Source organism: Scyliorhinus torazame, chromosome 2 (assembly GCF_047496885.1).
Source record: "Scyliorhinus torazame isolate Kashiwa2021f chromosome 2, sScyTor2.1, whole genome shotgun sequence".
Lineage (NCBI taxonomy): Eukaryota > Metazoa > Chordata > Chondrichthyes > Carcharhiniformes > Scyliorhinidae > Scyliorhinus > Scyliorhinus torazame.
The window spans coordinates 89,568,722-89,581,214 of NC_092708.1; the positions used below are offsets into that span (position 1 = coordinate 89,568,722).

At 48.2% G+C, this 12,493-nt stretch overlaps 1 protein-coding gene across 1 annotated transcript in view; it reads right to left on the bottom strand.

Annotated features, from left to right (window-relative positions):
- Positions 1 to 401: 401 nt before the first annotated feature.
- ttc21b (tetratricopeptide repeat domain 21B) overlaps positions 402 to 12,493 on the bottom strand; it is a 143,297-nt gene continuing 131,205 nt past the window's right edge. Inside the window, exon 29 of the mRNA XM_072473910.1 lies at positions 402 to 1,404. Coding sequence (XP_072330011.1) covers positions 1,327 to 1,404 — 78 coding nt within the window. The 3' untranslated portion in view covers positions 402 to 1,326. The remainder of the gene's footprint in view (positions 1,405 to 12,493) is intronic.

A 12,493-nucleotide genomic window follows, 5' to 3' on the forward strand; every position in this document is an offset into this window, starting at 1 on the left:
TACTTGTGACAATAAGCGATTTTCATTTTCATTTCATTCATTCTCCAACATTTCTGGTATCTGATTTGTGTCCTCTTTTGTTAAGACAGAACCAAAGTATGTATACAATTGTCCCTTATTATGCATTCCCCTGTTTCTGTCTGTAGGGGGCCTACATGGACAAGGTCAAAGATGATAACGCGGGCAGGTAAAGATGGCAGATTTCCTTCCCAAAACAACATTACTGACCCAGGTGACTTTTTATGACAGTCAACACCAGTTTCATGGATACTTCAATAATGTGACTAGCTTTCAGCTCCCATGGTGAGATTTAAACCCCTGTCCCACAGAATTAGCCTACGCCTCGAAACAGTGATATTGTATTGTGTAACATAACAAAAAATTTAAATTCATATAGAAAATAAATCAACATTGCCTTTTTATTGATATTTGCTCTGAAATAAGGTAGTTATTGAGATTGCAGTATTTCTTCTTTCTTTTAAGGAAACAACCACACAAGTAGAACAGATTAATTACTGAAATTCTTTTTAGTCCACTAAATTCAGATATTTATCAACTAATGTGTAATACTATAAAAAATCCTGAACATGTAATACTATAAAAAATCCTGAACAAGAATGCAAACAAATGAGATAGAAAAGTGAAAGCTTAAAAAAAATCTAGCACTATTTTTAAAGTGGAAACTACGTGACAATCTTTAGACTGTTCTGAGCAACTAATTTAACTAAGTTGCATGTACTGGGGAAAAAAAGTCAAAGTTTTACAGCTTCATAGAAATATAAAACATCCATTTTAGCTTCCCTTCTCGTCTTTAAAATGCCTTCACAGATACAGTGATTCATTACATACAGACAGATCACTTTTTAGTTTAAGTCATTCAGAATAGACCGACTCTTTCCCCAAAAGCTAAGACAACGAACACCAACACCACATTCATCTCAAATTATTTGTACTCAAAATTTCTAATGTGTACTTAAAAACACATGGTCAAGTGGGACTGCAAATTCTCAGGCTTGAGGGAATCATCTAAAATGAATGATTTTGCATTACATCATTGACAGTACTAGGGAAGTTATGGCAGAAAATTAAAGAAGATTATACATGTACAATTTTATATGTACAGTACTCGTAATTTAAAAATAACATTACTGTAAAAACAATGAAACACTATTACAGTATTTTGTACATAAATTGCACAAAAATCACATCTAACTAATTATACATTAGAACTTACTGTACATAATGTAAGATTGGCATCTCAAAACTATTTATATATATATATATCTTCAAAAATCTTCTAAAGCAAAAAGCTAGCATCATATGACATTAAGAGCGCAGAGCTGCTCGAGCTTTATCAAGAATATCTTTCCTCATTTTTGGATAATTGGGATGTGCTCCTAATACCTGCAAAAGGAAAACAAGACACCTTACCAGTTTGAATATTGTCAGTATTTACACAATATTAAAATTACTGAATCTTGTGACTTCTAGTTGTCGTGACTTGATAACACTTCGAAAGTATTGGAGAACAGCTACACTCAATATGCAACAGTATAATGCTTGCTACTGGTTTCATTATGGAATGTAACTAAATATAGCATTTGTAACCATTATTTTCAATTAGCAACACTAATTTCCTATTTACTCCTCCTACACTTGTAACACTAAAGAGTCATCCACTTACCCTACAAATTAATTTTGCCTATTACCAAGTCAGGTAATTTTTGAAATTTGTCTAAAATTTTAATTTTTTTCCTTCTTGATGCATAACTTTTTTTGCAGTTGCAATTTTTATTTAAGTTTGTAGTCTCACTCAACAGAATACAATGTGACCTACTGTGTTTATTTTTAATTCCCAGCACTGCTCCAAAGAGTTCCTACTTCTTCCCAACCATTGACATGTGCTGTTCACTGTTCTTCAAGCCCCATTAATATACTACATACTGGGGAACTCCTGATGTGTTTCAATCAATCAGTCCTCCTTGCTCACCTCTTCAGGCCCCAAATTCACTACCGCTAGGTCAAAATCCTGGAATTCCCTCCCTAACAGCACTGTGGGTGTACCTACACCTCAGGGACTGTAATGGTATTCTAGGATTCTAGGATTACTTGCCATTGACCTATTCTGGTTGCCACAGTATTAATATGGCTAGTCCAGTTCAGTTTCTGATCAATGGTAACGCCCAGGATGTTGATTGTGGGGGATTCATCGATGGTAATGCCATTGAATGTCAAGGGTGATGGTTAGATCCTCTCTTGCAGGAGATGGTCATTGCCTCGCACATGTGCAGTGCAAATGTAACTTACCACTTGTCAGCCCAATCCTGGATATTGTCCAGATCTTGCTGCATTTGGACATGGACTGTTTCATTATCTGAGGAGTCACAAATGGTGCTAAACATTGTGCAGTCATCTGCGAACATCCCCATTTCTGACCTTATGATGGAAGGGAGGTCATTGAGGAAGCAGGCTGATGATGGTCGGGCCTAGGACACTACCCTGAAGAACTCCTACAGTGATGTCCTGGAGCTGAGATGATTGACCTCCAACCATCACAACCATCTTCCTTTGTGCCAGGTATGACTCCAACCAGCCGAGAATTTCCCCCCTTATTCCCACTGACTCCAGTTTTGTTAGGATGCCTTAATGCTTTCTCAGTCAAATGCTGCCTTGATGTCAAGGGCAGTCACTCTCCCCTCACCTCTGGCATTCAGCTCTTTTGTCCATGTTTGAACCAAGGCTGTAAAGAGATCAGGAGCCGAGTGACCCTGGCGGAACCCAAACTGAGCGTCCATGAGCAGGTTATTGCTGAGTGTCACTTGATAGCCCTGTTGATGACTCCTTCCATCATATTGGAGAGTAGACTGAAAGAGCGGTAATTGGCTGGTTGAATTTGTCCTATTTCTTCTGGACAGGAAGCACCTGCAATTTTCCACATTGCCGGGTAGGTGCCAGTGTTGTCACTTTATGGAACAGCTTGGCTAGTAGTGCGACACGTTCTGGAGCACAAGTCTTCAGTACTATTGCTGGAATATTGTCAGGGCCCAAAACCCTTTCAATATCCAGTGCCTTTTTTTTTCTCCCTCCCTCCCCCCCTTCCCTCCCCCCTTCCCTCTCTCTCCCTCCCCCCCATTCCCCCTCTCCCTCCCCCCTTCCCTCTCTCTCCTTCCCCCCATTCCCGCTCTCCCTCCCCCCTTCCCACGCTCTCCCTCCCCCCTTCCCACGCTCTCCGTCCCCCCTTCCCTCTCTCCGTCCCCCCTTCCCTCTCTCCGTCCCCCCTTCCCTCTCTCCGTCCCCCCTTCCCTCTCTCCGTCCCCCCTTCCCTCTCTCCGTCCCCCCTTCCCTCTCTCCGTCCCCCCTTCCCCCTCTCTCTCCCCCCTTCCCCCTCTCTCTCCCCCCTTCCCCCTCTCTCTCCCCCCTTCCCTCCCTCCCCCCTTCCCCCTCCCTCTCTCCCTCCCCCTCTCCCTCCCCCTCTCTCCCTCCCCCTCTCTCCCTCCCCCTCTCTCCCTCCCCCTCTCTCCCTCCCCCTTCCCCCTCTCTCCCTCCCCCTTCCCCCTCTCTCCCTCCCCCTTCCCACTCTCTCCCTCCCCCTTCCCCCTCTCCCTTCCCCCTCTCTCCCTCCCCCCTCTCTCCCTCCCCCTTTCCCCTATCTCCCTCCCCCTTCCCCCTCTCTCCCTCCCCCTTCCCCCTCTCTCCCTCCCCCCTCTCTCCCTCCCCCTTCCCCCTCTCCCTTCCCCCTCTCTCCCTCCCCCTTCCCCCTATCTCCCTCCCCCCTCTCTCCCTCCCCCTTTCCCCTATCTCCCTCCCCCTTCCCCCTCTCTCCCTCCCCCTTCCCCCTCTCTCCCTCCCCCCTCTCTCCCTCCCCCTCTCTCCCTCCCCCTTCCCCCTCTCTCCCTCCCCCCCCACTCTCTCTCTCCCTCCTCTGTAGGACGCGGTACCTGCCGCTGTATCATAAAGGCCCCGCTCTTCCCTCTCGCACTAATAACGTTTTAATGCTGCAAATGCCGGGAACTGAACGTTAACACATTTCCCAGTGAGTGTGGGGAAGGAGCGGTAATACCTGCGCCAAAGCTTCACAATTACCGCCATTAGCTCGTGTTCTAAACACAAGTTGATGTATTTGGTGCTGCCAGACACTGCCTGGCACACACCCCCCGGCATTTATTTCGCCCCCTTCACATTGCACCCAGCAGATGAGACACTACCGCCCCCCCCCCCACCACCGAGACACCGCCCCCCCCCCCCGGCACCGAGACACCCCCCCCCCCCCGGCACCGAGTCACCCCCCCCCCGGCACAGCGACCCCTCCCCCCGGCACAAAGACCCCCCCCCCCCGGCACACAGACCCCCCCTCCTGGCACAGAGACCCCACCCCCAGGCACTGACCCCCTTTCCGGCACAGACGCCCACCCGGGCACAGAGACCCTTCCCCGGCACAGAGACACCCCCCCGGCACAGAGACCCCCCCCCCCCCCCCGGCACCAAGACACCTCCCTCCCGGCACCAAGACCCCCGCACCATTACCCGGGTACCGAGACCCCCCCCACCATCACCCAGACACATTGACCCCAGTGCCTTTTCTTAATATCACTTGGAGTGAATCGTACTGGTTGAAGACCACCGGAATGGGTCATCCACCCGGCACTTCTGACTGGAGATTGTTACAAATGCTTCGGCCTCGTCTTTTGCACAGATGAGCTTGGCTCCTCCAGCATTAAGGATGGAGATATTTATGGAACCTCCTCCTCCAGTGAGTTGTTTAATTGTCCACCACCATTTACGACTGGATGTGGCAGTACTCCAGAGCTCAGATCTGAAGCGTTTGTTGTGGAATCGCTTCACTCTGTCTATTACTTTCTGCTTATGCTGTTTGGCACACAAGTAGTCCATTGTTGTAGCTTCATCAGGTTGACACCTAATTTTTAGGTATGCCTGGTGTTGCTCGTGGCAGGCTCTCCTGCACTCTTCATTGAACCAAGGTTGATCCCCTGGCTTGGTAGTAATGGTAGAGTGGGGGATATGCCTGGCCATGTGGTTGCAGATTGTGGTGGAATACAATTCTGCTGCTGCCGATAGCCCACAGCACCTCATAGATGCCCAGTCTTGAGTTGCGAGATCTGTTCGAACTCTATCCCATTTAGCATGGTGGTAGTGCCACACAATATGGAGTGTATCCTCAATGTGAAGACGTGTCTTCGTCTCCACAAGGACTGTGCAGTGGTCACTTCTACCGATACTGTCACAGACAGATGCATCTGTAACAGGCAGGTTAGTGAGGATCAGGTCAAGTATGTTTTTCCCTCTTGTTGGTTCCCACACGACCTGCTGCAGTCCTAGTCTAGCAGCTATGTCCTTTTGAACCCGGCCAGCTCGATCTGTGGTGGTACTACTGAGTCACTCTTGGTGATGGACATTGAAGTCCCCCATCCCCCCACCCAGAGTATATTCTGCGCCCTTGCCGCACTCAGTGCTTACTCTAAATGATGTTCAATATGGAGGAGTAATGATTCATCAGCTGATGGTGGCCGGTAAGTGGTAATCAGCAGGAGCTGTTCTTGCCCATATTTAACCTGTAACCATGAGAATTCATGAGGCCAGGGGCGATGCTGAGGGCTCCCAGGACGACCTCCTCCCAACTGTATACCACTGTGCCGCCACCTCTGTTGGGTCTGTCTTGTTGGTGAGATAGGACATACCCAGGAACGGAGATAATAATATCTGGCACATTGTCTGTAAGGTATGATTATGTCAGGCTGTTGCTTGACTAGTCTGTGAGACAGTTCTCCCAGCATTGACACAAACCCCCAGATGTTAGTAAGGAGAACTTTGCAGAGTCAACAGGTCTGGTTTTGCCGTTGTCGTTTCCAGTGCCTGGGTCGATGCCGGGTGGGCTGTCCGGTTTCATTTCTTTTTTGTGTTTTGTAGCGGTTGAATACAACTGAGTAGGGAAGTTAAGAGTCAACCACATTGCAGTGGTCACATGTAGGCCAGGTAAGCATGGCATATTTCCTGCTCTAAAGTGTCATGGGCCAGGGTTTAGAGAACCCCAAAGTGTATCATGGAGTTCACCTGACCCACAACTTTTAATAGATTGTGCTATGGGGAGCACACGGTCCACTCTACAGGTGTGGTACAGCAGAAATGTAAAAGTATTTTTTAAAGCAAAACAATGTTTATTCTATGAACTCAAGTTAACCTTTTTAAAACATAGTGAACATCTCAGCAACCATTAATTCAAATACAACCGCCAAAGAATACAACACTAAATAATGCTTAATAACTTCCCAAACAACATCCAGAAGACAGAAGAAACACCTTTCAACAGAAGCACATTAGGTTTACATTCACTACTGAGAACATTTATAATTCTGAATTCACCAAATGATCAAGAGATAGTCTTTTGATGGCAGAGAGAACAGCAGTACACCTGCTTGGTCTGGCTTCAGCTCCAACACTGAAAACGAAACTAAAACACACCCTGCAGCAAACAGCCTAAAACAAAAGTAAAAAGCTGATAGACAGCCCAGCTGCACCCACTCTGACATCACTGCAGTAGTAAACACCCATTTCTTAAAGGTACTCTCACTACAGATATTTATATACACACCCATTTATAAACACCCATTTCTTAAAGGTACTCTCACATGACAAAAGGACATTAGTGAACCAGATGGGTTTTACGATAATCAACAATGTTTGCATGGTCTTAGACCTTTGAGTTTAACTTTCATGACCTGTTGTGGTGGGATTTGAACCCAGGTCCTCAGATCATTATCCTTGGTCTCTAGATTACTCATCCAGACCATGCTCTGGGGACTTTGGTTCGAAACTCACTATGAGATGGTGAGATTTGAATTCAATAGCAATCTGGAGTTAAAAGTCCAATGATGACCATGAAATCATTGTCGATTGTCACAAAACTTGGAGGTATTTGCTTGTTTCAAACTGTAATAATTTTAACTGATGGGGGAAAAAATGGAAAAAAGACAAAGCCTAGTGACTTACTGGAAGTCACATGACTGAGACAAACTAAGTTTTGAACCTGTTGTTATTTTGGTGGGGCTAAACTGAGAAGGAAAGCTATCAGAACTGATTCTCTCTCCGCCTTATCTGAAATTCAATGTGTGGTTAGCAACCTATAGTCTGAGCCATATTATATTATTATTAGCATTATTATATTATATTATTAGCATTGCGCAGGTCAAGGAGACACAGCCGGAGTGAGAGAGATACAGACAGTGAGAATTTGCTAGTTTGGTGCAGTAAGGTAACCAGGAAAGGTAAGTAGTTAAGCTAATTGTGCTGTTTTTCAGTTAAAAGTGCAGGGTAGTGTCTGATTGGCTGAAGCTGCCCCCACCATAAACTTAAATTAAACTAATTAATTAATTAGTGATGGCTGGTCAGGTGATGTGCTTGAGCTGCTTGATGTGGGAGTTGGCAGATCCCATTGCGAGCTGCAGCGACCACATCTGCAGTAAGTGTTGGCTGCTCAAAGAGCTCCGGCTCAGAGTTGATGAGCTGGAGTCTGAGCTTCAAACACTGAGGCACATCCGGGAGGGGGAGACTTACCTGGACACTGTGTTTCAGGAGGCAGTCACACCTGTCAGAGTAAGTAGTTTAAATCCTGCTAGTGGCCAGGGACAGCAGGGTGTGACTGCAAGTCAGGCAGGTAAAGGGAACCAGCAGTCAGGAACCTCAGCCCTTGACTCTGTCCAACAGGTATGAGGCACTTGCTCCCTGTGTGGATGGCGAACAGGGTTGCAGGAAGGATAAGTCAGCTGACCAAGGCACCATGGTTCAGCAGGCCATTCAAGGGGAGGGAGTAAATAGGCAAGTTGTAGTTGTAGGGGATTCTATTATCGGGGGATAGATAGTATCCTTTGTGAGCACGATAAAGAGTCCCGCATGGTATGTTGCCTGCCCGGTGCTAGGGTGCGGGACATCTCTGACCGGCTTGAAAGGATACTGGAGAGGGAGGGGGAGGATCCAGTTGTTGTGGTCCATGTCGGTACCAACAACATAGGCAAGTCTAGGAAAGAGGACCTGTTTAGAGATTATAAAGAGCTAGGATTCAAATTAAAAAAACAGGTCCTCAAGGGTCATAATCTCCGGATTACTGCCCGAGCCACGTGCAGATTGGCATAGGGAGGCAAGAATAAGGGAAGTTAACACGTGGCTGAAAGAGTGGTGTGGGAATGAGGGGTTCCTTTTCATGGGACACTGGCATCAGTTTTGGGACAGGGGGGACGTATACCGTTGGGATGGTCTCCACCTGAACCGAGCTGGGACCAGTGTTCTGGCGAAAAGGATATTGGAGTCGATTTCGGCGTGAGAACAGCTGGTGAGTCAGTTTCAGCGGGGGCATTGCGGAAGGAGGTTGCTGGGAGGTAAGTCAACCTTTAAAAGCACTTGTCTTTGCAGGGGCAGGCCAGTCGATTTCGGCATGAGAACAGCTGGTGAGTCAGTTTCAGCGGGAGCACTGCGGAAGGAGGTTGCTGGGAGGTAAGTCAACCTTTAAAAGCACATGTCTTTGCAGGGGCAGGCCAGTCGATTTCGGCATGAGAACAGCTGGTGAGTCAGTTTCAGCGGGAGCACTGCGGAAGGAGGTTGCTGGGAGGTAAGTCAAACTTTAAAAGCACTTGTCTTTGCAGGGGCAGGCCAGTCGATTTCGGCGTGAGAACAGCTGGTGAGTCAGTTTCAGCGGGAGCATTGCGGAAGGAGGTTGCTGGGAGGTAAGTCAACCTTTAAAAGCACTTGTCTTTGCAGGGGCAGGCCAGTCGATTTCGGCGTGAGAACAGCTGGTGAGTCAGTTTCAGCGGGAGCATTGCGGAAGGAGGTTGCTGGGAGGTAAGTCAACCTTTAAAAGCACTTGCCTTTGCAGGGGCAGGCCAGTCGATTTCGGCGTGAGAACAGCTGGTGAGTCAGTTTCAGCGGGAGCATTGCGGAAGGAGGTTGCTGGGAGGTAAGTCAACCTTTAAAAGCACTTGTCTTTGCAGGGGCAGGCCAGTCGATTTCGGCATGAGAACAGCTGGTGAGTCAGTTTCAGCGGGAGCACTGCGGAAGGAGGTTGCTGGGAGGTAAGTCAAACTTTAAAAGCACTTGTCTTTGCAGGGGCAGGCCAGTCGATTTCGGCGTGAGAACAGCTGGTGAGTCAGTTTCAGCGGGAGCATTGCGGAAGGAGGTTGCTGGGAGGTAAGTCAACCTTTAAAAGCACTTGTCTTTGCAGGGGCAGGCCAGTCGATTTCGGCGTGAGAACAGCTGGTGAGTCAGTTTCAGCGGGAGCATTGCGGAAGGAGGTTGCTGGGAGGTAAGTCAACCTTTAAAAGCACTTGTCTTTGCAGGGGCAGGCCAGTCGATTTCGGCGTGAGAACAGCTGGTGAGTCAGTTTCAGCGGGAGCATTGCGGAAGGAGGTTGCTGGGAGGTAAGTCAACCTTTAAAAGCACTTGTCTTTGCAGGGGCAGGCCAGTCGATTTCGGCATGAGAACAGCTGGTGAGTCAGTTTCAGCGGGAGCACTGCGGAAGGAGGTTGCTGGGAGGTAAGTCAAACTTTAAAAGCACTTGTCTTTGCAGGGGCAGGCCAGTCGATTTCGGCGTGAGAACAGCTGGTGAGTCAGTTTCAGCGGGAGCATTGCGGAAGGAGGTTGCTGGGAGGTAAGTCAACCTTTAAAAGCACTTGTCTTTGCAGGGGCAGGCCAGTCGATTTCGGCGTGAGAACAGCTGGTGAGTCAGTTTCAGCGGGAGCATTGCGGAAGGAGGTTGCTGGGAGGTAAGTCAACCTTTAAAAGCACTTGTCTTTGCAGGGGCAGGCCAGTCGATTTCGGCGTGAGAACAGCTGGTGAGTCAGTTTCAGCGGGAGCATTGCGGAAGGAGGTTGCTGGGAGGTAAGTCAACCTTTAAAAGCACTTGTCTTTGCAGGGGCAGGCCAGTCGATTTCGGCGTGAGAACAGCTGGTGAGTCAGTTTCAGCGGGAGCATTGCGGAAGGAGGTTGCTGGGAGGTAAGTCAACCTTTAAAAGCACTTGTCTTTGCAGGGGCAGGCCAGTCGATTTCTGCGGGAGTGGAGCTGGCTGGTTAGTCAATTTCAGCAGGAGCTGAGAATTTTTCTTTTTTTTTTAAAATTAGTTTTTTAGGCGGGATCAGGAAGTCGACCCGCGGACATCTGGGAAGACCCTCACCAATAAATTCTAGTGGAGAGGAAACCCGAGACACTACACGTGTAGTGTCTCCCACCCGCCCTCCTCCTCTAACCTAATAATAAAACCCATTGGTCTGAGGTAAGTACCATATTTTATTATATTATTATTATTTTTTATAAAAATTTAATTTAGTTGTTAGCCAGATCTTGGTAGAAAGTTAGAGGGATGGCAGGGAAGGGAGTGCAATGTTCCTCCTGCAGGATGTTTGAGGTGAGGGATGCAGTTAGTGTCCCTGCTGATTTTACCTGCAGGAAGTGCTGCCATCTCCAGCTCCTCCAAGACCGAGTTAGGGAACTGGAGCTGGAGTTGGAAGAACTTCGGATCATTCGGGAGGCAGAAGGGGTCATAGATAACAGCTTCAGGGAATTAGTTACACCAAAGATTGGAGATAGGTGGGTAACTGTAAGAGGGACTGGGAAAAAGCAGTCAGTGCAGGGATCCCCTGCGGTCGTTCCCCTGAGAAACAAGTATACCGCTTTGGATACTTGTGGGGGGGACGACTTACCAGGGGTAAGCCATGGGGTTCGGGCCTCTGGCACGGAGTCTGTCCCTGTTGCTCAGAAGGGAAGGGGGGAGAGGAGCAGAGCATTAGTAATTGGGGACTCTATAGTCAGGGGCACAGATAGGAGATTTTGTGGGAGCGTGAGAGACTCACGTTTGGTATGTTGCCTCCCAGGTGCAAGGGTACGTGATGTCTTGGATCGTGTTTTCCGGGTCCTTAGGGGGAGGGGGAGCAGCCCCAAGTCGTGGTCCACATTGGCACTAACGACATAGGTAGGAAAGGGGACAAGGATGTCAGGCAGGCTTTCAGGGAGCTAGGATGGAAGCTCAGAACTAGAACAAACAGAGTTGTTATCTCTGGGTTGTTGCCCGTGCCACGTGATAGTGAGATGAGGAATAGGGAGAGAGAGCATTTAAACACGTGGCTACAGGGATGGTGCAGGCGGGAGGGATTCAGATTTTTGGATAACTGGGGCTCTTTCTGGGGAAGGTGGGTCCTCTACAGACAGGATGGTCTACATCTGAACCTGAGGGGCACAAATATCCTGGGGGGGAGATTTGTTAGTGCTCTTTGGGGGGGTTTAAACTAATGCAGCAGGGGCATGGGAACCTGGATTGTAGTTTTAGGGTAAGGGAGAATGAGAGTATAGAGGTCAGGAGCACAGATTTGACGTCGCAGGAGGGGGCCAGTGTTCAGGTAGGTGGTTTGAAGTGTGTCTACTTCAATGCCAGGAGTATACGAAACAAGGTAGGGGAACTGGCAGCATGGGTTGGTACCTGGGACTTCGATGTTGTGGCCATTTCGGAGACATGGATAGAGCAGGGAATGGATGTTGCAGGTTCCGGGGTTTAGGTGTTTTAGTAAGCTCAGAGAAGGAGGCAAAAGAGGGGGAGGTGTGGCGCTGCTAGTCAAGAGCAGTATTACGGTGGCGGAGAGGATGCTAGATGGGGACTCTTCTTCCGAGGTAGTATGGGCTGAAGTTAGAAACAGGAAAGGAGGGGTCACCCTGTTGGGAGTTTTTTTATAGGCCTCCTAATAGTTCTAGGGATGTAGAGGAAAGGATGGCGAAGATGATTCTGGATATGAGCGAAAGTAACAGGGTAGTTATTATGGGAGACTTTAACTTTCCAAATATTGACTGGAAAAGATACAGTTAGAGTACAATAGATGGGTCGTTTTTTGTACAGTGTGTGCAGGAGGGTTTCCTGAAACAATATGTTGACAGGCCAACAAGAGGCGAGGCCACGTTGGATTTGGTTTTGGGTAATGAACCAGGCCAGGTGTTGGATTTGGAGGTCGGAGAGCACTTTGGGGACAGTGACCACAATTCGGTGACGTTTACGTTAATGATGGAAAGGGATAAGTATACACCGCAGGGCAAGAGTTATAGCTGGGGGAAGGGCAATTATGATGCCATTAGACGTGGCTTGGGGGGGATAAGGTGGAGAAGTAGGCTGCAAGTGTTGGGCACACTAGATAAGTGGGGCTTGTTCAAGGATCAGCTACTGCGTGTTCTTGATAAGTATGTACCGGTCAGACAGGGAGGAAGGCGTCGAGCGAGGGAACCGTGGTTTACCAAGGAAGTGGAATCTCTTGTTAAGAGGAAGAAGGAGGCCTATGTGAAGATGAAGTGTGAAGTTTCGGTTGGGGCGATGGATAGTTACAAGGTAGCGAGGAAGGATCTAAAGAGAGAGCTAAGCCGAGCAAGGAGGGGACATGAGAAGTATTTGGCAGGAAGGATCAAGGAAAACCCAAAAGCTTTCTATAGGTATGTCAGGAATAAGCGAATGACTAG